General features: G+C 34.2%; 1 protein-coding gene across 2 annotated transcripts in view; it reads right to left on the bottom strand.

The window, feature by feature from the left end:
* Positions 1 to 24,346, bottom strand: part of LOC145692843 (neurobeachin-like protein 1) — a 561,942-nt gene that overhangs the window by 33,933 nt on the left and 503,663 nt on the right. The window contains exons 36-44 of one of the 2 annotated variants that reach the window (XM_081768357.1): positions 21,413 to 21,540; positions 16,720 to 16,737; positions 14,790 to 14,916; positions 11,492 to 11,657; positions 6,691 to 6,804; positions 6,302 to 6,454; positions 4,813 to 5,014; positions 3,465 to 3,579; positions 1,942 to 2,073 (exon numbers count right to left, since the gene is read on the bottom strand). In XM_081768357.1, coding sequence (XP_081624483.1) covers positions 1,942 to 2,073; positions 3,465 to 3,579; positions 4,813 to 5,014; positions 6,302 to 6,454; positions 6,691 to 6,804; positions 11,492 to 11,657; positions 14,790 to 14,916; positions 16,720 to 16,737; positions 21,413 to 21,540 — 1,155 coding nt within the window. The remainder of the gene's footprint in view (positions 1 to 1,941; positions 2,074 to 3,464; positions 3,580 to 4,812; positions 5,015 to 6,301; positions 6,455 to 6,690; positions 6,805 to 11,491; positions 11,658 to 14,789; positions 14,917 to 16,719; positions 16,738 to 21,412; positions 21,541 to 24,346) is intronic. The other variant, XM_081768365.1, reaches the window with a different exon arrangement.

The following is a 24,346-nucleotide window of genomic DNA, read 5'->3' as shown; positions in this document are numbered from 1 at the left end:
TAATGAGCAATTAGGAAATTAGGTGCAGAGGTAGGTGTGCAATTTACTACGATGTTGCACAAAGTGTTTAAAAATCATATAATCTCTTACAGATTAGAATTAAACTAAATGTTAGGTCTCTGGGACTGGTCAATTCATATGGAAATAATCCTATGAAGTTATTGAACGGGGTTAATGAGATGAATAAAAAAGTTTTTCTTTGATGATTTAAGGGTCCTAGAATAATTCTAAATTCCTTATCAAATGCTAGGATTATTTTATTTCATAAGATATTAGTTCGCCCTGTACGTGTATCTTAAGATGATGATTGCGTTGGATAAATCGTGGGCGTCATCTTACAAGCCGAAAATGAAATGCAAGTTCAATAAATCATGACATTTAACTCTCTGGGATGCCAGGTTGCAAGAACTCGGGAATATAACCCTAATGTTCATACTGACATATCGCCTGTTTATTTCAAGAATGACATAACTCAAAATTCTTAACTTTTCAGGAGAAGCGTTTGAACGTTTCGAAAGGCAGTGAAAACAAATGGACGCAAGAACAACACAAAGTGCTCTCTAGCGCCCAGTTTTGGAAGCACATCTGTGAAATTTTTACCAGAGATAGCCATCAAGATTAGCTTTCATTTGCTGCCCATAAGTCAATAAGGGGGATTTTTGAGTTATATTACTCTTGAAATAACCAGGCGATATGATATATGTACGACATCAATTACGGTACGTAAAACGAAGTACACTGATTGCCTGTAATTAGAATCTTTCTTAAGATAATAATATGGACAGTGTAATAACCTATCATGCAGTTCCTCAGACCACACTGTGAATGTCTCGTCCCGCCATGGGTATCTGAAATAACATCTTTGTCTTGTGATGCAAACGTAATGATATAATTTCCACCAATACATATTATCTTGCATAGCAATGCCCTCTCTCACAATGTTCAGATCAGTGATCACCAGCTACTAGTAGCACGCAGAGACATTTTCGGTAGATCGCGTTAATACTCCAGTTGGCTAATGTTGATTCCTCCACTGAACTGACGCTAACGACAGAGAGCGCTGACTGACAACAACTACTTGATTTTCCGGTACAACTGCCATTGTCAGCCTCATCTCACAGTCGATTGTATACGCGTGGGGTTGTGCACGTTATGTTTCTCGTGTGTATATTAGGCATTTGCTAACTTGGATAGTTTGATTTCATATTTACTAGAGATGTAAGTTTATAGGCAATAAACAAATGTAAGATTTTTTTTTTTTTTTTTTTTAAGTTGGTAGTTCCTTTGGTTGATAGCTCACATAGGATTTAAAAACGGTACGGTAGCTCAGAAACTTCATAAGTTTGGCAGCCACTGTTACAGACGGTAGTAAATATAGAAGGAAGTTATACTGAAGGTACATAAACTATGGTTCTAGAATAAATGGTATTCGTTTTTATGAATATGCTAACACGTCTTCTTTTCTACCTTGTAGAAACAGCGCCGAAAACAAATTGGCAAATTCTCAAATATATCTCGGATTTTCTCGATTTAAACATGATCTAAATTTCTATTAATCTTTCAACAGAATAGACAACAAATACACATTATTACTAGAGTTTTATTGTTGGGTATACAGTGAACTGGAAAACACGCTGGACCAAACAAAATTGATATACTGTGTAGACATGAATGAACTTTTAATCACCGTATACTAAGTACTAGAAATTACGATTTTTTAAAGAAAGTTAATTACCTATTACTTTTCTATTCGTACCACAATCTTGATGTCAACTTTAATTTTACTTAACTTATTTTTATAGAGCACAATTCGGTGCTCTCTTAAGTTGCTACTCTAAAAATATTCTATGTAAATTTTGATGCTGAATATATCTGCGATAACAGAATGCATTCTACAAAAATATGAAACTTAAATATTTCTTTACATTTCATAAAACTTACCCATTCATATTTACAAGAAATTCAGGGAAATAAAAGAACTCTGGAATGAGTTCTTTATTATCATTCGGATTTTCCAGGAGCATCTTCCATGTCTGAGGTATAGAATGGAATTGTCGATCAGCAACATCGAACCTTCAAGAGAGAAAAATTGTGCTACTTAAAAAGGCTTCATATAGTTTCTAAGAAATTATGAGAAGGAAGCTGAATACATCTTTACCCATTGTAACTTTAATATTACAAATTTATTATTTCAACATTTACTTACTATTTCAACATTTATTTCTCCACAAGAAACAAATTTTCCTCATGATACTCATTTATGAAATAAGAACGTTTATTTTCTACAAAACTGAAGAATTTATGTCTCAAAAGGACCTCTTTTTCTATAAGTATGAACATCTGCTTTGTGTACCAATACTAACGTGAAATATTCCAGCACTCCTTTGCTACTTTTCCCACCACATTGAATTTTATTAACTTAAAGACAATAAAGGATGTACAAAACTAAAAAAGTAAGGCAAATACCATATACAAATCAGTAATTGTTTCGAAGTCTTTTATATGTATATATACTAGGCCAAAAGTTTGGGTATGAAGTTTGTACAGTGATAGTTGTTGGACACTCATATTTCTACACAAAATGGAGGGTCTAGACAACAACTAGTAATTCATTTAATATGGCCATTTTTAAAACCACCCTTACTGAGTTACTTACAAGAAAAAAAACACAAAAAGTGATGAGCGTAGTGAAGACACCACTTAACATGAATGTACAGCACCATGTGCCCTTTTTATGCAAATACATACTCTGCATCTACAGATACTAATCTATCAATTGACGAATATTAGTTTCGATGCCTACCTAGACGGTCCTGCATAATGAAACTGAGATGCTACAAGAACAGCATTTCTACGTAATTAGTATTTTGCTATTTGCTCCATCGTAGGTTTACAAGTCTGAAGCAATCGAAAGTAACATTGAATGAAAAATATTTTGAAACAGATCGAAGTGAAAATCAAAAGAAAAGAAAATACAGAAATTGAGAAGTTTCATTTTATAATAGCGGAAGAAAGCGCTGTGATAGCGGATAATGCTGTGAACAGAACTATTTTGAGTGAAAACATCTTACGAACACGTTTCAAATATGAAATAATAATAATTATTATATATAGTATTTATTATTGCAAAACAAAGCTATGTATAACACTTTAGATTGCTTTCCTCACTTGTTTATCTTCTAATTAAATACTCACATTATTACATATATCTACATTATATATATATATATATATATATATATATATATATATATATCACATCATCAGATTGGTAATTCATCTTTGGAATCAAAATCTCAACTTTATTTTCCTCAGAATACTAACATATGTGTCCTTGTTAGTGTGACATTCTTAATTTATTTACAACTGATACAAAAATTGTTGAATTTCTGATTTTTTTTTCCTCCACCAAATTTCCAAGTTTATTTGAGAAACAGGAATCAAAATACACCGATAACAATTACCTCCCACTCTGCAGCTCAATGTGAAGTGTCGTAAAAGGTTCTACGCGTACCAAATAGTGGAGTACTCCTGCAGAATTGGAATAATGTGTGCCATAGTGAAATTTCGCTATTGTGCCTGAAACAAAATTGTTGAATATCAATATTATAATAATTTATAATAATAATAATAATAATAATAATAATAATAATAATAATAATAATAATAATAATAATAATAATAATAATAATAATAATAATAATAATAATAATAATAATAATAATAATAATTTGCAGTCAGTAAATTCGCTGATTGCAGCAGCTTGCACTTTATACATGGTAAAACTATCCTTTTGGTCTTATAAATTCCTTTACACTTCGAATAGGACGGTCTGAGGTCTTAAATCTTGAGACGTCTTAGCATGTGAGGCATCTTTGTTTTACCAGATTATTAATTACCCATATATAAACACACAACCAATTAGTAATCTATGTTAACTTGTATATCTTATTTATTTATACTTCTAGTACTGTTATATACAATATTTAATTTAGGTTTCTCCAGTTATTTTTATTTCAGATCGTATTCCTATATAGACGCCTTTTTTGTTTCCTCTCTTGTATATTTATTTTCATTTCTTGTTTTGAAGTGTTTAACTATTTTATAATTAAGTAGTGTATTCTTTTTTTATGTGGTTCAATACTTTTCTTTTGTTAATATTTTTTTTTAACGTATGCACGTAGTTAAAAGCTCGGAGAAGGATGCAAAGCCTTAACTTCGCCTCGTAAAAGAAGACATAAATAAATAAATAAATAAATCTTTAACGTGTTTGCTATTATTAACGACTTTTATTGTTTAACTTGTTTAGTTTTCTTCTTAATCATCTAGAAAGTATCAGAAACGAATTTCATTCAATATGAGAATAAGAGTATACTAAAGAATATTTGTGAATTTCATTATTTTTGGTGGGTTAGTAAATAATGTTCTATTGTAACTTTATTATTAGCAAATGTAATAATAAACGTAAAATATTTATATTCATTTTACATTTTTCTTTTTAGAAATACAATATAACAAAACTATTCAAGGTACGAATAATTTTCAGTTTATGGTAAAAATTTCAAGTGACAGCGATATTTCACAAAGTTCAAATAATAATAATAATAATAATCTTGAGCATATCTGTACATGTTCTCATTAGTACAATACTCAGTTTTAAGTCTTCATAAGTACAGTATTACTTTTACAATTCAAAATCTAGCCATTGAATTAATATTTGCTAAAGTTATTTGATAACTAATTTTCAAGACGATAAAAGTGATTCTTGTGATTACTAATAGTACCTCCTGTAAAATTACATACACTGCTTACCTGTAGGATCCTCAAAACTATCATACTTCGCTTTCACTTCAGCGACATTCTTTGGATTGACAATACCAATAGGTTTTGACAGATCTCTAAAACTTGCTGGATTTTCTAGATCTAGCTCCTCAGAATTGTAATCCGATAAAATCCAAGGGAAAACTGGGTATTGTGATAGATCATTATACGTTCTACCAGCTATGGTATTCAGCTGTAACAGAGATGAAAACACGAATAAAAATCCAGAATATTTGTTTGATGATAAGTACGGATAAATAATAAAAATAAAAATGCATTATAAGTTATCTAATTATAAACACTCATTTTTAGATGATCAAATTAATCATATATCCAGGGTTTGGCAAAATGAAACGATGGTTTTATGGTCGCTAGAGATGTCGGATTGTTTGCGTTTTATGTACTACTTCTGCCATTTCAACTGTCAGAATCCGTAGAGAATACTCAGCGAAGATTCACACATTCAATGTTGACTGATATGAACAAGTTTTTACTTGGACTGTAGTACTGTTATAAATTTAAAACTTTCGATTCACGGGATCTATCCGAAAGTAATTGTTAAGTACACACACACGGTCATCAGAAGTTAACATGTTAACAATGAAATAACAACACTTCACAATAGAATTTATCAATAAATTTGGACAATCAGCTTGGCTTTCCTTTCCTACCACATCCGCCTAAAAGCACAGCGGATGTCATTCCTTCTCACTATAACACCAAATATGAAGGAGAGAGTGCCATTCCTTCTCTCAGGCACTTGTTCAAGGTCTTACTCATAGTGAGTTAAATTAGCGACTTAATATGTAAAATATGATACCAATATACAACTATATATATATATATATATATATATATATATATATATATGGACCAGAACTAAATTTTGATATTGAACCATCTTGGCCGGGACATAGTTGGGCCATATGACATCATTCAAAATGGCAGTAAGAACACTACTTTCACGTAAAGATGTAAGGTATCTCTCCCATAGATCTGCCAGGACTAAACGAAGAAAAAAATTTCGAAATTGTCGCAGTTGCCAAAGAACTGCTCGATTTAGCATAGTTTCGGGTGGAGAGCGTGTCGGCGAACAGCAGTGTGGGTATCGTTTTCACAGTATACTGTGGTGTGAACGGGAGAATATCATGATTTGTTGTTGAGGAGTTTATAAAACAATGGTGGGTCGCTGATAGTAGCGCAGCGTGCATTTTGCATCAGCTTCGCTGTTTGTATCAATAATAGAAACCACCATTTGAGCGATGTTTTGTTGAAAATACGTTGATTTAAAAGGGTATTCTTGTACTTTCCAGTAATAATAAATAATCAAAAACAATTGCCGTACTTCGTTTGGTTTCAATTTTTTAACTTCCCAAATAGAGAAATTCTTTCTGCCGCGTTGTGTACTTTTGTAAAGTTTGACAACGACCGACATAAGACCGTTGATACGTTTCGTACAATATACTCAATTTTAGCGTACCTGCATGAGATAGTCAAAATTAGTGATTTCTCGATTCACCCACTTCTGAATGAGACCTGAGGCTTTCAGTAATTCTGCCGGAGATCCTCGGCTATGGTAGAACAGGTTCGGAGGGCGAAGACTTAGGATTCTGCTGTATATCTTGTTACGCACCTACAAAACAATACATAAAACTTCACATAACTTAAAAAATACGGAAACATGAAGTAAGAATGTCAGAACAAATTAAAAGCCTTTCAGCGAAACTCAACATTATCTTTTATCAAGTGCAATATAATGATAGGCAATAACTGTATAATAATAGGCACAATAATTGCCAGTTAAAGCAATTAAAATTCATAGGACTTCGCACACTAAAAGAAAACATTTTTTTTTTTAATCATACTTACTTTTGAATTAAAATTGATGAAGTAGTTTGTTTGGTCTGTCAAGAAGAACTCAAGGGCACTTCTTCTAAGATTATACCTTCGCAAATGTACCTCTCTCAGCTGAGACAAGCTCCACTAAAAATAAAGCAAGAGGAATAAGGCATTTAGGTGATAAATAAACAATAAAAGATGCCGTATTGAACTGTAACAAGAGGTACGTCAGACATCTTGAAACTCTGCATATTATTTAATAAAATGAGATACTTGGAACTGACCACAGGTACGATTCGTTTTTGGAACCTGCGAGATTTAGTTTGAAAATACCAGAGTAGTAAATGTTAATGTCAGTAGCTGTTAGTTACAATTAGAAGAAACAACAACTGTATTAGAATTTTCTGTGTTTCAAGAAATTAATGCTTCTGTAAATTTTGACTATAAAGCCTTTAACACGAGGATTAAAGTCATAAAACAAATTTACAATCTGCTACCTGATTGTATCTACATGAAATTATTATTTACTAACAGTTATAGCTCAATATTGTGTGTGGTTATTAAGCAGTTACTAGTTGCTATCCGCAAGTAAATAAACAAAGGCATCAAGGTGCTGGTATTATTACATGCCAATGATATTTTTATTGTGAAGGCGATTTCACACTAAGAATGGGGATTTCATTGCTCTGTCGTATAGTATCTGGATGACTACTTTCCTGATTGGATGATTGTACTGCAACAGTTTTATGCGCAAGAGAATGTAGAAGCGAGAATACTTATAATTATTACAAAGGCTGGAAATAATAACGAGAGGGGTGGAAATTCACGAACTCATAAAAATTTATTCATGGCTCGTACGATGTGAAAACAGTTTTTTTTTAAAAGCATGATTATATATCAGATAAAAGTATTTAAACTATATTTTCGAGCAGAGCATGACTTGCTCATCGTTCTATATTTCTACATTCTGAAAAAAAATATGGTGAATGAACATTATTAGAAGCAAAACGATGACATTGAATGTATGTGTGTGTGTCAACAAATAATATAAAAAGGTATTAAATATTTTCTCGTGGAATAAAGTTCATTCCTGCTTCATATAAAATTCTAGTTCGAATACTAAGTGCATCAAACCAAGAAAAAACACTTTTTTTTTTTAAAAAATTTCCTGGATACTTCGGATCAATTTTTTTAAAAATTCTTTAGTTAAATTTCTTTGAGTTCAATTATGTTTCTCTAGTATCAGAAGTAAAATTAGACATTTTAGACAATAAAGAATAAGGAAAAGAGCGAGAAAGAGATATTCTATAAAAATTCTAGATGTGTAAACATGCATGACGACGTTAAACAGAAACGTACGCATGTAATCAGATTTACCTTTAATGATACTGATAATCACAATAATATGATTCCAACATAGTTTGGTCTTTTAAAACACTCGCGAGGTGTTAAAAACGTTATTAAAATAAAATTATTAGCAATATTATCTTTATTTCTGTTTTGTACATTGTTTTCTTTTCTTAAAATGAAATAAAATGTGTAGTTTAGTCTTAATGTACCATATATTTAAATGTAAGGTAAAAAAAAAAAAAAAACGGTTATATGCAAGCAATGAAGACTAATGAAATACAGGAATGAGAGAGTAGGAGACAATGGGATGACTCACGAACACAATCTTCTCCCCTACGAATTCATAGTTATGAAATTGAACTGAGATATTTCGCACTAGAGACGAGGACTCTACCATTACGCCACCACGTCCTCAACTTGTTCTTAAGTACAACAAAAATGAAAGCTTGTTACTTGATACATTTTTTTCTACTCTTGAAATTCCTTCGATTTTCTCCTTGCAATGATTAATTAACAAGAAACGGTCTGACATATTTTATAAATATTTAGTACAATATTTGATATAATTTTCTATAATAGTGCACTTTTTCCCAGAATAATACGAGGGGGAAAAATGATCTCATGGGGAGAATGTGAACAGATTAAAACGACAGGAAAAAATATTTTGGATTAAGCGAAAACTAAAAATGACAACATCTACATCCACTGTTACCTTTGGACAATTTTAATTCTCGCCGTAAATTCAGGTTAAAGATGAATATAGTTAAGCACCCAGTTTATAAACAAAACTGAAACAGAATGTTGTTTAGCCTATTATGCATATGTATTGCACGTAATGATCATGACAAATATGTATAAATGATGATTTAAGTACAATAATTACTGAAAAGCACGATGGCGTCCACTGCATACTCACATGAATCGGATTTCAACCAGAGAGTTTTCACACTAGAGGTGAATAGCCGTTTTCACATTAAGAAGATACAAAATATGAGCAATACTCGCACCTAGAAATACGACTCTCACTGTTGTATTAACTGCCAAAAATACAGTAATTTGTTATACATATATGTTCACAATAGCAGAGTTATAGTACGTTCCAAAATTCTTACTTCTATTAGGAAGTGTTACACACATCTCATGTTAGATACTCAAAGATGTTCTTCTAAATCCATTTGGTGACATTGCACACACTCCCTACGTTTTTCATTTACAATTTTGTTTGAAAAAGGCAACGTGTTAATGGATATCTAGAAATGTAGCTTGCTGATTGTGGGCATCACAACTAAACAAGGACGTCATTAAGAGCATGTCAAACCGGGAGCTCCAAACAGCGTTATACGGATCTTCGTGGTTTACGAATTTGAACTAAGAATAAATTCTAATAAAACGTGAAAGAAAATAGGTAAGGCATTCCGTAGGCATGGGGTCAATGAGTAGATAGTACAACGTTGGATAGACAAATTTAAGGACGATGTTAAAACCTTCCAGGACGAATCACCCAAGCCACAAGGAGAAACATTTAACTGTAGTTTAAAATACATTCGCGAACATATCTACAAGCTTGGGAAACAGTATAAGTAGGACGGACGGACGACGATGAGTTTATAGTGGCTTAGAGGAAGGATCTTTTTGTGGATAGAATGCTGATATACGATTTGTTTTTCTCCACGGCATCCCATCATTGGTTACTGCATCATCAGAACGTTATGCTTTGCATTGATAGACTGCGCGGGATATCGTGCATTGTGAACTGCTACCAGCTGCCCAGACGATCACTGCAACTGTGTATTCACAGCAACTGGACACATGCATGAAATTTTGAAAACAACTGAACCAATGCTTGTAAATCACAGGCGTGGTATCCTGCTTCAAGCATACACTAAGCCACGTGTTGCTGAGATCGCCCGTAACACCATTATCTGACTTAGTTGGAAAACGCTAATGCATGTCCCACAACTTCCCCACTGTGAGATTACTACCAGATTGTCTAAAAGGTATTGCCCCTTTGGAGGTCAAAATTGTGAATACATTTACTGTGATTTCAAAATAACATTACGAAAAAACACGTGCATCACTTTCTTCGATAACTATCTTCCATTTTTCCAGCAACATCACAATCCCGTCGCTATGAAACTTCTGTGGTTTCCACTGAAAACATTGTGACACGTAGCTTTCACAGGTCTTTTTTGAATCTAATTTAACATTGTTCAGGAGTTCCTCAGAGACCGAAATAAATTATAGTCGGATGGTGCCAGGTCCGGGTTATACAGTGGATGCATTAAAGTCTCCCAGAGAAGTTCTCTCAATTTCTGACAGGTCGTTAAATATGTATGAGGCCTGGTTTGTCAGCGTGGTATATACTCTTTCTGTTGATCAGCTACGAACATTTTCTTTGAACTGCTAGGTGCACTTGCCGTAACTGTGGACACTACAGGTCCGAAGGTGTCAGTGTGGGCTTTGCCACAGACTGTGTAGCTTCTACTCGCTTCAACTACGATCTTTTACGTGCATTGTTGTCGTAGGTTATCTGCTCTTCAACACGCGTGAGGAACCGCTTCAGAAATGGTTCGAGTTCGTTGCGTTTCAGTAGAAAGTCGCAGATAGGCATTTGATCGAGTAAGTATTTTTTCAATCAGATCATGTGATACCCAAACGTTGAGCTTCTTTCTGTAGACAGCTTTCTCCAAATGGTTTAACACAGTTTGGCTGATGGATGTTTAGATCATCGGTGATGTCATGACTGCTTACATGCCGAACTCGATCGACATTTTCTGTGATTGATCGCCCATTGCGGAGGATCTTGAACGTCGAAATTTTCATAACGACAGCAACTAAACCATCTTTTAAGTGCTGCTTTTGACAACGTAAACTTGTCCATAAACAGTACAAATTTCTTCACGGGCCTGCGCAACATTTGTGCCTTTAACGAAATAGAATTGTAAAATATACCGCAGTTTTGACGAAAGTTCACTCATCTTTACCGCGTAACATCTTATGTCCAATTATAAGAATTACAACCTTTTTGAAGATCTACTAGCTTCAACTATCAGCTATGGATTGACGTTAGGCCTGACCCACTGCGACTCATATACCTGATATTTGGGCATTAACATTATTTCGTGCGCAAAATGTTCACTACTTTTAAGACTACCTAATATTTGCTCCATTTTTTAAAGAAGAAATTATATTCAAGCACAACGGTTTTAGATCCTCAACGAAGTGATCTACACAATGGTCGCCTTCTCCGGTTCATGTTTCACTGAATATTACCATCATGAGTTTCATAGTCTTCCCGAGCGTTGAAAACAGATTATTGCTGCCAATAAAAACTATTTCTGATTTTCCACGCACATCTTACTTCATAATATCACTTTTCTCTTTATAGTATCAAACTCTGGCAGTACTCTTTAGAGTATATAATAAATCCTATTTCTAACATGAAAACTTCGTATAAAAGAAACAATGTAAAGAATTTTACCTTGAAATCTTGTCTATCAACTTCTTCTTTCACAGGACTGACATCATGAAAGTACACCTGAGTATTTGTGACTTCAAATCGACCTTTCACCACAGACATTAAAGTTACCAGTTCGCAAATTTCTGATATTAATATTTTTTCCTTCCCGGTTTCTCGATTTTCAACTCTGAAAGAAAAAAGGAAGGAAAACAAATATTTTAAAATATATTTTTCAGTAAAAGATTTTGACATTATTCCAAGACAGACACAACTTAAAAATATAAGCGAAAACATATGCATAAACTAAAATGCTTATTTTACTCGTTATAATGTATTGGTTAGGCAGTTTTCATCAATGACGCGATATAAGACATTCACATACAGTTTAATGTGCAGTTTATGGTATATTAGCGTCCATCGTAATTGAACCCAAATATTCTGTACTAAAGAACTAAATACATATTTATTTTCGGAAAAAAATATTATAATTCAAGAAAATTAGATAAATTCACCACTGGAAGTCCATTTAAGAACATCCGAATAACGGATCTAGCCAAAAGTTGGTATACAAAAGAGTGTAATGGTAGGGGGGAAGCGATAAGACAACAGCATTTTTGGGACATCTATAGTCCTTTAAAAAGAACTATAGATGCTATATAGTCCTTGAAAAAAGAAAAAAAGTACTCACCTTAATAGCACGTTTAACTACTCTGAGCGGATACGAAAGAAACCATTGAGCAATGTAATCGGTCACAAACACGAATGTCTGTCTGGAGTATTCGTATTGCACTTTCGCTGTAACTGATGCCACAGCCCTACTGATGGCCATGCATCATCCCACACGTAACTGATAGGGCTTAGGTTGGAAGACCTAGCAAGTACGGATAAAAGGTCTATCCAAGTAGAGCACCTTCGGTTGACCTGGTGGCATGGAGAACACGCGTTATCTTGCTGGAAAATGGAGTCTCACAGCGCCCAGGAGGATAGCATTGACGACGTTACTAATATACGACACACTAGTCTTATTCCCTTGGATGACGAATAAAGAAGAACAGAATGAGTAGCTTATTGCCTTTCATATCAGAATGTCAAGTAGTATGACGGGTAATAATAGTATAAACGCATGCTGGATTCCTGCTCACATGCACGTCTACAAACATGTCCGAGAAAGAAATGATTTTCACTGTTAAATACCATCGCTTTCCATTCGCCTCTCTTCTGCAGTCTCATTTTATACCATTTTTATACCACAGAAGCCGTTCTCAGAGATGAGCAGCTGTAAAGGATAATCGCCCGAGAGGAATGCGGGAAGGTAGGTTTGTCTCCAACAATCAATGTTTAGTGTTCAAAACCATGGCAGCTCTGATTTCACTGATGGTTGAAATCCTCTCAGTTACGGCGGCTTGAACGATCTAGGCGCCCCCGATATGGAACCTTCAGCCACTTATCGTCGATGGACATTGACACATCATCACGCACATTAGCAGCAATTCTGTAAAATGACTACCCAGTTTCTCGCAGCCTCACTGTCGTCGAAGTCACTTAATTGCACAAATAGGGTTTCTGGCGCAGTCCTGGCATTGCAGACATTATGTGAGATCCACGGATTTGCACGCAACTACAGACATCATGTTGTCTTATGACAGTCAAAGTACTAGTAGCAATTCTACAGACACTATGATCAGCCTTCCCTATACTCTGGCCGGTGTGCTGGGACATACAAACTAATTTAAGAATGACCTCTACTGACATATCTTATCGTACGAATTAAGTTCAAATTGAACAATGTATACGGGATATTTTTTAATGTGTTTCCACCAATGTTTTTAAAACATATTAAATAAATACAACGTAAAAATTAATTTTACACCTCAGACTATCTGACAGTATTTTGTTGTTTTCAATTGTTATGTATTTTCTATTGTTTTCATATATACAGTTAACCGCACCATCTTATTATACACGTAAGAAGTCAAGATTATGAAGGGAAAAAAAGATAAAAAGCAATGACTTCAGAAGCAGAGACAGACAAGAGGCTTCTAAGAAAATGTGACGAGTACGCACCGAAACGAAAACACTAAAGAATTTTACTACCTTTACAAAGTAAACAAATTCCTTGCATTTCTGAAAGAATATATAAAAATGCTATCTGAAATTTGGTTCCTGTGATGCTTATGTATTGTTACGAGAGTTGCCAGTTATCACATTTTCCTCGGAAGTTTCTTTTTGACATATTTTACGTTTTCAGTTTCTCCGTAAAACAATTTCTTCCTTTTCTTTTTTAAATAAACACGAAATAATAGTCGTAGACACCCTGAAAATATTTTTATAAGTTAGTGCAAAGATTTTTTTTTTTTTTTTTTAATTCGGGGAACTAATTTTTCATACTATGTTAACAACGGAACCAAATGATTTAGTTTCTTACCTAACCGACATCCTAATCTTATGTTTATGAATAATTTGGTTTTAGCATCTTAGCCTTTGTCTATCAACATCATCTCGATTATATTAAAGTTTCGATCGATCGTGTTATACTGATGCAGGAACAGAAGTTATTGCGAACTAATAAAAACAGAACTCTAAGTGGTTTCTGAATTTGAATATGTCCTGCGAGAAATTTTGACGTATACAAAAAGACGTGGGAGTATTGAGAGATACAAAGTCTTCATTACAATACAGCTAAAAGGCGCTAAATATACTTAGTTGGTTGAACTTGAGTTTAGCGTCCCTTTCAGCATTTAGCATCAAGGCAATTTACGACAAGGACCTACAGTATAACGTGGGATCTGAACCACATAGGCTGCTATCCGGAATTGTAATATACTTTTTATGTTTTATCTGTTGCAATTATTACTACCCCAGTTTCCAATTAAAATTATTCCAAGTTACTACGTGAAACTATATACTGTGTGTGTTTGTTATACGTAAACTCTGAATTTCACCCCACCCACCCCTTCCTACACACACACCAATTGTAAAATCTTCCTCTTTTCTCTGTGAAAAATCTGGCAGCCCTAAACTATCACCGTGTTGGTAGAACGGTACTGCAGAATCACAATAAAATTTCTTGAAGAATTAATTTTATGTTGATATGTAATGAATGTAAAACGAATCGCAAAATTATGATTTACTACATTTACAATTACAACCAGAAATTCCTACACTTATCCACTGATTGAACGAAAAAAGTTATAAAATATCATTTCGAACTGAATGTGGATTAGTAAGTTTATGTAAATATATTGAATTGCAATTTGATTTATACATTTATATAGTTTGTTTTTACTAGTTCTCTTTGAAAAAAAAAAGATATACTTACTCCATGTAAGAAACAAGACGGAATTCTTCCTCTGGCAAACTATCATCTTCAGGTAAACTTTTGAAACTATCTGATGCAATTGGTAAGGACGGAAGCAAATCATCTGGGCGAAAGCGACTGTTAGTACCTGCAAAACAATGTTAAAACACCTAATCAAGAAGTAATTAAAAATAAAGTAATTGATTACCTTAGATAACAAGCAAGATATGTTGGGAAAATTCAAGTAAAATGTTAATACTTACATGACGAATTCCCACTGCTGGAAGATACAGAAAACAGAGAAAAATAATTTTTAAAAATTAGGTTTAGGATAAATTAAATATTTAGGCTTGAAAATCTGTCACAAACAATTTAGTGCACAAATTCAACGCTCTTTTTATTTTATTGGTCATAAATGGCTAAGAGAGGCCCAACATCGTCTCCATAAGCACTGATATTGCAAGATTAAAAAAAAAAAAAAAAAAAAAAAATGGTATTAAGTAAAGATCTTTAAAATTCATAGGCAAGGAACCTGCAGTTTTAAGACTAGTCTCCGCACATGGTAAGGATATCTTTTAATGTTTCTAGGCAGAACACAAGATATTGTTGTGTCATTTTGATTTTCGGTGTTTGTAAAAAATATTCTAAATTATAAAGTTCAATGTCCAATGTTCAATTAGGACAATGCACCGGGAACAAGGAAGGGAAATTTAAAAAATAAAACAATACGAAGGCATTATATTAAAAAAAAAAATGTAAATGCAAACGCATGAATATGCTGTAACGCAAAATGCGAGAAAACACTGACTTTGTCATTTCCTGTGTGTTTTCAAGGAATGCTTGGTAGAATCACGAGTTGTTAAGAAAATCTTCTTACGTACATATATTGAGCAATCCATGAGGTGACAAACGTCTAATTATAAAATAATAATAAAAGAACCCAATTCAGGACGAAAAGGAACTGTGAAAACGCGGAAGTGTTAAGTCGTATAAAACTTTGTGATTGAGAGATTTTGTGGTCTTTGTACTCGATCTTTGCTAGAAGTCTGTTAGACGTGGTTTTCGCCTTTAGAATTTCAACATTCTAATGATTAGGCGTTGGCTGTTGGTTGCTACTTCGACAGTACAACTCAGTTTCTTGTTTTGAAAACTGAATAATTTTTACGAACACTGAAAATCAAAGTGATACAACATTAAGATATCATATTTTTCACTTTCAGAATGTGACACTAAAAATTACACTACACGATTTTCTTACACCCGTGAAAATATACTGAAGAAAGTCTCCCCCTTCTGCAAGATAATGGTAAACGATGCAGAAACTTCACTATTTTATACTACAGCCTATTTATGAATTAGTCAAATTACGCAACAAGTAATAAAAAATATTAGTATACTTTTAAAAACTGTTAATAAAACTCCTACTATAATTCTCGGTTTCTATCAAAAACAATGTTCTATTCTAGTGCATGGTAAAATAGATCCAAATAGTAAGTTACAAAACCTAAATAGTGGCCACGCGTAGCGTAGTCGCTAATGCTCTCGCCTTCGGTGCGAGCGGTCCCGCATCGATTCTTGGTGGGGCCACTCGGTCGAAAAAGTGTACAACGCTTTTTTTTAGGCCAGCCACCCTAAATGAGGTTTTCCTGGGTTTTCCTCATTCACACCAGGCAAATGCCGGCGTAGTACCTAAGTTATAGGTCCCACGCCACTCCCTTCCTTTCCTTTTCCCAGATAGTATGCTAGCTGAGGGACGTCCTCCCTCAAAACGTGACGGACTAAATGGTCTTAGATGCCGAAAGCCCAGAAATCTAAAATCTTAAATCCTAAAAACTACATACTGGACAATTTTGCACATAATTGTGGATTAAACAAGTGTATACTCCTATTTAAAGTTAACTTAAATAACTAGCTACCCACTAACCCAAAATTTCATAATGTATTTACTTACTTAAACTGTTCCTCTTTGCTGCATGCAAAACGTATAGAACGTGAGTAATACAGGAAATACTAACATACAAAATAACGCTAAGCGTGCACAAAGAAACAAATAATATTTTGACATTTCTACAAAAACCGAAATCATTGTACACAGGTTCAACACTTCTTTGTGGCTGAATCGGCTACTGGAGTTTGTATCTGTCTGAAATCCGGTGATTTTTATACCTTATGAACTCTAGAACCATGTCCAGGATGATTCACATAATAAATATACTTATGCCACATATACCGTATTTTAAATTCGCAACTTAACTCATTTGGGCTTTTCAAGAACAAAAAACATACAATCTCAATGAAGTATTTGCTAATATGTGATGTGGGCGCAAGTCTTGGAAACAAGTAAAGCATGTCCAAGAAACAAGGTGCACTTTACAAAAACACAAATATATTGACATCAGAAACCATACAGGTTCGAGGGAATATGTATACAAGTACTTACAGTGTCATCATTGTTTCCTTGCACGCAAAACCTGCCAAACATTCTGGGTGCCAGTAGCACGGAATATCTTCCAGATATGGTGGCACATGATGGTTTTACGATACTCGGTAACAATATATTTGTTAATGTTGGACCACAAGAGTTTGATGTCACGAACAGTTTGTGTTTGGGTCATCTAGCATATTCTTGCTTCATACAAGCCCAAAATTTCTCAACATTTCTGGTTTCTGGCACATTTGAGGCATTGTCCTGTTTCTGCACGAAATCAATGCCTTGACTGCGGAGATAATCCGTAACTACACGAGCATAATGTGCCGCTGCCATATCTGGCCAGAATAAAAGGTCACTTGGATCATTATACTGGGCAATAAAGGGAATAAGGCGACTCATCACACATTCCTGTAAATAGATTTGAACATTGATGGTACCTTCCGAAATGAAGGATTCCCAAAGATTCCCGTCTGCATCTATGGCTTGCCACACGAGGTATTGCTTTGGAAACTTTGATTTTTTCTTCAATTTGTGGTCAAAATGACAAATGAGCAGAGTCTGCGGGGTAACAAATTGTCCGTCCTGGGATATCTGAAGGGTACCTTGGAACGTACATATCATCATCAATGACAAGCACTTTTCAGAGACACTGTAAATTGCACGGCACTTTTTTTTTTTTTTTTTTTTCACGTTGATTGCTCTGAGACAGTTTTCTGTGTTCCTACCCTAATACTCAATTTGTGAAGTTTAATGTCACTAAAAGTGGATTTGGCTAATACCACATGTCTTGCGGCTGCGTGTACAGAAATGGTCAGATCTGTCGTGAATTTTTGACGCATCTTATTCACAACTGCTGGGGTTAATTTGACAATGGGTCGCCATGTAATTGATTTATATTTGGCCATTCCTGTTCGAAAACGTCCAGGTATTTTGTGTATCATTTGGGTAGTTTGCCTTCGTGTGCAAAGTGTGCGAGGTTAATTTGGAACGTCAACGGGGAAGCTATTTGTTCCCTTACAAAAGGCAATAACCGAAACGTTCTTAAACGACCGAAAACATACAAACGATTTATCAAAAACAGGACTTGTACAATAGGGACAAAGGAATAAAAGCTTGATGAAATATAGGAAAGAATGATAAAATATATCAAAGATAAAAAATGCAACAGAGAAAAGCTAAAAGAATAAAACACATAAGAAAAATAAGTACAAAAATAGTTAGTAATAGTAACACATAGCCTCAGAGAGCGTTAACTATTTGGATTTTGCAAATAAAAACAAGAATACGCTTGCTATAAATAGCGTTATTCCCGAAAACCCAACTACTATTCGTAGGCAATTCTCGTTCTCTATAAGCTCTGTGTATTCCGAATATTCTAGAAGAATGTGTCAAATTCTCAGCGGAACGATACAGTCTTCATAATACCGAGGATTAATGGGAGTGTCCGATACGCCAGTATCAATTCATCTCGGTAACTAGCACGCGACAACGTCTGCCGATTGCCCAAAATAGGCTTTACACGATGGAGCTTATTTTCGCTGGCTGGTTTCAATTCACTTGTCAGTTAAGATTCCACCCGCTGGATGAATAACTATAGAGACTGGAGCTGGGGACACGGAGCTGCAGGACTTGATTCATACAACGTAAAACCACATGTGTACTTGCTACTGCAAAATTTTCATATATAGAGAGCAATGACTGAGGAGAGACTGATCATTTGATGTCAAATGGTTAAATGGTAGTTCGAAGTGAACATGAATACATCGATTATATCACTCAACAAAATAGTTACTGTGCCCCTTTGTGTCCGAATGGCTGACACACACAGTCTTACGTTCGATTTCTGGTGGTAGTCGCCTCGGCCACATACCCGATACCATTTTACCGTGGGGTCCTGTCTCATATAGCCTCAGTGCTGAACAAGAACGTTAAACTTCATTTATTAAAAAAAATATTTTAAGTGAATGTGAAATAAATCACCTTGAACATGGTAATGTAACTGTTTCCTTTTGTTTAACTATTTTATTTTATAACAATTAAAACTTTAGATTTTTGTTGATTTGGTAACTATTTATAATATTTGTTTATAACTCTAAAACAGAGGAAAAGATATGGCGCTGTAAACACTAAGTATTGGGGAGCTTTGCTCTCAGTTTTTATTCAGTTTTTACTATTTACATTTCAATATTTTTGACAATTTTGTTATTTGTTACAATTTTAATATACAGTGCTTCAATTTCAATATGTTCATGCGCCGCTTATCCTTCCTTATTACATTAACAGCGTGAAAAACAATTATGTGATAATTAAAACAGGCTAATTCGGCAATTTTGGCACGAGCGATCTTAATACATAATCTTATTTCAAACGATTTTAATTTAAAACAAAATTAGTGAAACAGTCCACAGGGCTCTAAGGCCGGGACTTCCTTTATATAAATCTCCCGTAAGGGAGGTAACTGGAACTGGAACTCTAAAACATACGTTTCACCCACATTTTCATTGGTGTTTATTCATTTATTTGTCTGTATTTTTAAAATTCAAACATTATGTGGAAAATCATGAAGGATGGAGAACCCAAATTCAAATTGTGAAATGTTCACAGAATTTTGTGTTAATCCTTTTGCAATTGTTGATTTCTTAATTAAAAAAAAAAAAAGTGTTACAGATGTCATACAAAACTTACTGAATGTACTAATTTTTTAGATAACCTTCTTGTAATTATGGATTATAAGAATTCTTTCATTGACAATTTTTAAGAGTTGTTTGACCAAATATGTTTCATACGTGTCGTATGATTAATTTGTTGATGTTGTGGTGACTTTTGTTTCAATAAGACTGATGACTTGTCTTCTTAAAAGTAGGACTTGTCTTCTTGTACAGCTGGTATAAATTAAGAGTTTCGATTTAACATGCGCCACGAACACTTTTCATTATGTGTATATCTCGGGATATATGATTTCTTAGAAAAAAAAAAAAATAGCTCATTAGTTAAATGTAAACAACGGACATGTTAATGCAACTGTGACAATGGAACCTTCATAAGGATACTAATGTTGTAATTCATTTCATTAAAAATCGAAAAACTTCATAACGAAATCGATTATTAATACAATACTCAAGCTGAAAAGCCCGTTCTTCGCACGAGAATGGATTTATGGATAACGTCGCTTTTGGACATGTTATTTTTCACCCTTTCTGCTGGTGGGGTATGAATATGGGCTTAAAATGATTTCGGATGACCATTTCACTATTCATCTTAAAGACCTCGAGAACTATGGACGGGGCATTATTATAGGTCTTTTCGATTAATTTTACATGTTATTCCCCTTCCAATTCCGTATCTAATGATGATGTCACTATTCATCTCAGCATCTCGAAAACTACGGATCGGAAATCGGTCGTTTTCGATTACTTTACCTGTCACCCCTTCTTACCCTTCGCTCCATGCTTATGGTAAATGAATTTGAACTTAAGCGGCATCGGCAATGTCACTATCTATCTCAGCAACCCCAAGAACTTGACATTAATATCGGTCTTTTCGATTATTTTTACATGTCACCTCCTCACCCCTACCTCACTGTCAAAAGCGTGATAAAAACCTGCTAGGTCAGAGTCGACTCATGTACCAAAAATCAAAATAGGTGCAGCGGCCCAGGAAGAGTTAGATGCCAAATATTGCTACATTCATTTTCATTTATATACATTATAACTTCAGACTGCCACTCAAGCTTCCATCAGTACATTCGTATTGTAGTATCTGTCCTTTACATTGAATTATCGTGCCATATTAAAACAAAACACATAAGGCCGAGATACCTAATGAGTATGTTTATAGCCAGTGTTAAATCGAAGCTTTAAGCCATACTAGCTGTTTTCACTCACACTCTCTCTTAATACCTCCTGTTTATCTAAGATTTACTGAATTATCCTTTTCTCATATTTCTTGACTTTAGTAAATATCCGTTAACTTTACAAATTATCCTGAACTACGACTGTGGTTTTGTAATGCTAATAGGTCTAGCATATTTGAAGTTGAGATAATAATATTTTTTAAATCCAATTAGTTTATTATTCAAAATACATTTTATACGGTACATGGTGAATATATTCTTACTGATCGTTCATCAGACTACGGAAGATAAAAACAAAACCACTTGAAATATATGGAAAATGGGCAATACCTTACTCACATATAAAACTAAATATTTTACCTGTGTTATCTCTGAGGCTGCTTGCTCCCTTATGATCATCGAAGTAAAGATTAGGACAAAGCTTTAGTTTCATTCTGGAAAAGTTTTCATGATGTGAAAGCTTCCAATGCTGCTCCTCACTCGCACTTCTACAATAAAGAAAAGACAAAATAATGGTTAGTAACATACCTTCAAATAACACGGATACAAAATGCAAGCTTACATGTAACAAAAAGGGATGATTTTATAGTTTAACTAGCGTATGTGCTTGTTCTTCACACAGGAAGAATAAGGTTTAATAAATATAAAAACCAGAAACTTCAATTGTAGAAACTGCTTCCCTTTCCCACTTTAGAAGCGAATTTTCGAAAACGCTGCAACAGGTGTTCGCTTAATTTTAATGAAGAGGTTATAGACAGAATTTAACACCTCCAACTTAAGAGCATAATTAGAATATTTTGGAAATTGTCTTCTTTACCCTTTTAGCAGCGGAATACTTGAAAATGCTAAAATACGTTTTCACTTATTTTTAACGAAGACTTCATATACCGAATTCCCTACCTTTAATTTAAGTGAATTCTCAGATTCGGCAATAAAGAGACGAAAATTAAAATACCATACAAACTGCTCCCTTTTCCCCTTACGAGTGGAAATTTCGAAATGTTGGAATACGGGTTCATTTATTTTTAATTAGCAGTTTTTATACAGAGTTTCATCTCCCTGACTTCAGAGATCCGTGAGTTTTCGATTTTAAATAGCAAGTTAAATAATTTTTTAACGTCAATAAAAAGATCACCGAAAAAAAACTTCTGTGAAAAAGTTTTACTTGCTCCACAGGACATTTTGTTGTAAGGCTCCTGGGAGGTCATCCGACAAATTTAAATGGTAAAATATGTAATTTAATGCATCACTGAAAGGATCATCGAAAAACAAACAACTCAGTTTCTCGTGTAAAGCACAGTTTACGACATAGTCACCATTTCATTATGAATAATTGAACAGTGGATAAAACTCAGTTAAATGGTGCCATTTTGTAAATAGTGCCTCACACTCCCACACACACACACATATATATATATATATATATATATATATATATATATATATATATATATATATATATTGTTTTATCATGTTCTTTCGAAAGATGTACAAAAAAATACAATCTGCTTTTTAAAGCCTTTGGGTAACCCCTAGACCTATTGGTAGGGGATCATGTGGGGTAAGTCAAGTGTTCCATTCGATACACCATTTGACATTATCCTATCTCACGTTCTATTTAACTTTTCTAGCTCGAGCCGTTAGGGATTTATAGGCACTAGACGCTTCTTAGAAAAGTTGTGTGCTTTTCCATAATCTTTTCAATTATGTAATAAATAATAAATAAATAAAACTATTTTGCTATTTAAAAATCTCGGATGATTCCCAGACTTCCATGATAAGGAGTTCTGTAGGGCAAGCACAATGCTCCATTCGATTCGTTCGCTGACCTATTCTTATCTATTTTTCTTTTTTTGGTTCATCCTTTTACTAAGTCCAGCTGTTTGTAATTTCTAGAAAGATATGTAACTTATTTATGAAAAAAAAAATTCAATTTAGTCGTGTTCTGGCTAATTTAAAAATTTTATCTAGGCTAGAAGTAGATTTACTTAGGTTTTGGAAACTGCAATGGCAAATTTTCATAAGGAAGACATAAAAACAATTTTCATAAGGAAGACATAAAAAACAATCTAATTATTGGAAAACGGAAGTTGTTATGTTTCTATTGTCTTTTTTAAAGTCTGATGTTAATACGAGGCTGGATTTGAATATAACAATATGTGTACGGCAGTAGAGTCAGAACTCGCAGACACACGATTTTCATTAAAATTCAGAGTTATTACAGTTAATGACTCACTGCTGTACAAATATAGGTCTATCACAAAGTATGAAACGTGGATTCTCAGCGTTTCAATTAATGGTACTGAAAAATCACAACTGTCAAGCAGTGGCTAACTTTGTACACGAATTTCATCATAAGATTGCAGCTATCATGTGAGATAGTATCCTTTTTTTCCGTTTTCACTTCTTTTGGTCATAAGCTCAAATTATGAATACACATGAAATACCAAATATTACATAATGTATTTTAGGATATTACGTTTTAATTTTTATGTAATTGTAAAAGAACACAATCAGATTTTACTTAACATTCGTGATAAGCAATTGCGATATATGAAAATATTTAATTATAGATCATGCTATATTAATTACCTAGGTGGGGGGCGCGGTGGCTCAGTGGTAGAGCGTTCACCTCTGGTGCTTGGGGTCCCGGGTTCGATCCCAGCCCCCGCCAAGTGAACTTTGTGGTGGACAAACACCGTGCTCGTGGGTTTTCTCGGGGTACTCCCGTTTCCTCCCACTTTCTTCATTCCACCATTTCACTCATCTCTCATTATCACCGTCTCCTTTAGTCTAACCGGCATAACCGTGGGACGTAAAACTCAAAGATTTCATTTCATTTCATTTCATAATTACCTAGGTATTACAACGTTACTTGTGAATGCAAGAACAGGGTTATAATAGTTTTCTATTAGGTTGGTGGGATGAAATGTTGCCACTGGCGTCTAGCGGGAAGCTCAGTTGAGCAACACAACACCAGTATGGACTAAGGTAACGCATTTAACTTCACAAACTCCGTACATGTCCAGCCAACAGGCAGGAGGCAGTGTGTAGTTGAAGAAACTGCACTCCGTAGTTGTATGAAACTGCACTACGGGGAATACACAATTGCAAGTTATTTTTATTTACGAGTTCAAATTGGGACGTTGTGCACAGCAAACAAACAAATAAAGAACATTAACAGTACATTTGGGTCAGGAATCGCGAATGAACAGACTATTCGCTGTTTGTTCTGTTAAACTTCGTTTCGGTTATAACGGATTGTAAAATGAGCTTCGTTAGGACCACCCAACG

The sequence above is a fragment of the Thermobia domestica genome, chromosome 1, assembly GCF_964235325.1.
Source record: "Thermobia domestica chromosome 1, izTheDome1.hap1.1, whole genome shotgun sequence".
Classification (NCBI taxonomy): Eukaryota; Metazoa; Arthropoda; class Insecta; order Zygentoma; family Lepismatidae; genus Thermobia; species Thermobia domestica.
This window is presented reverse-complemented; position numbering and strand designations above follow the sequence as displayed.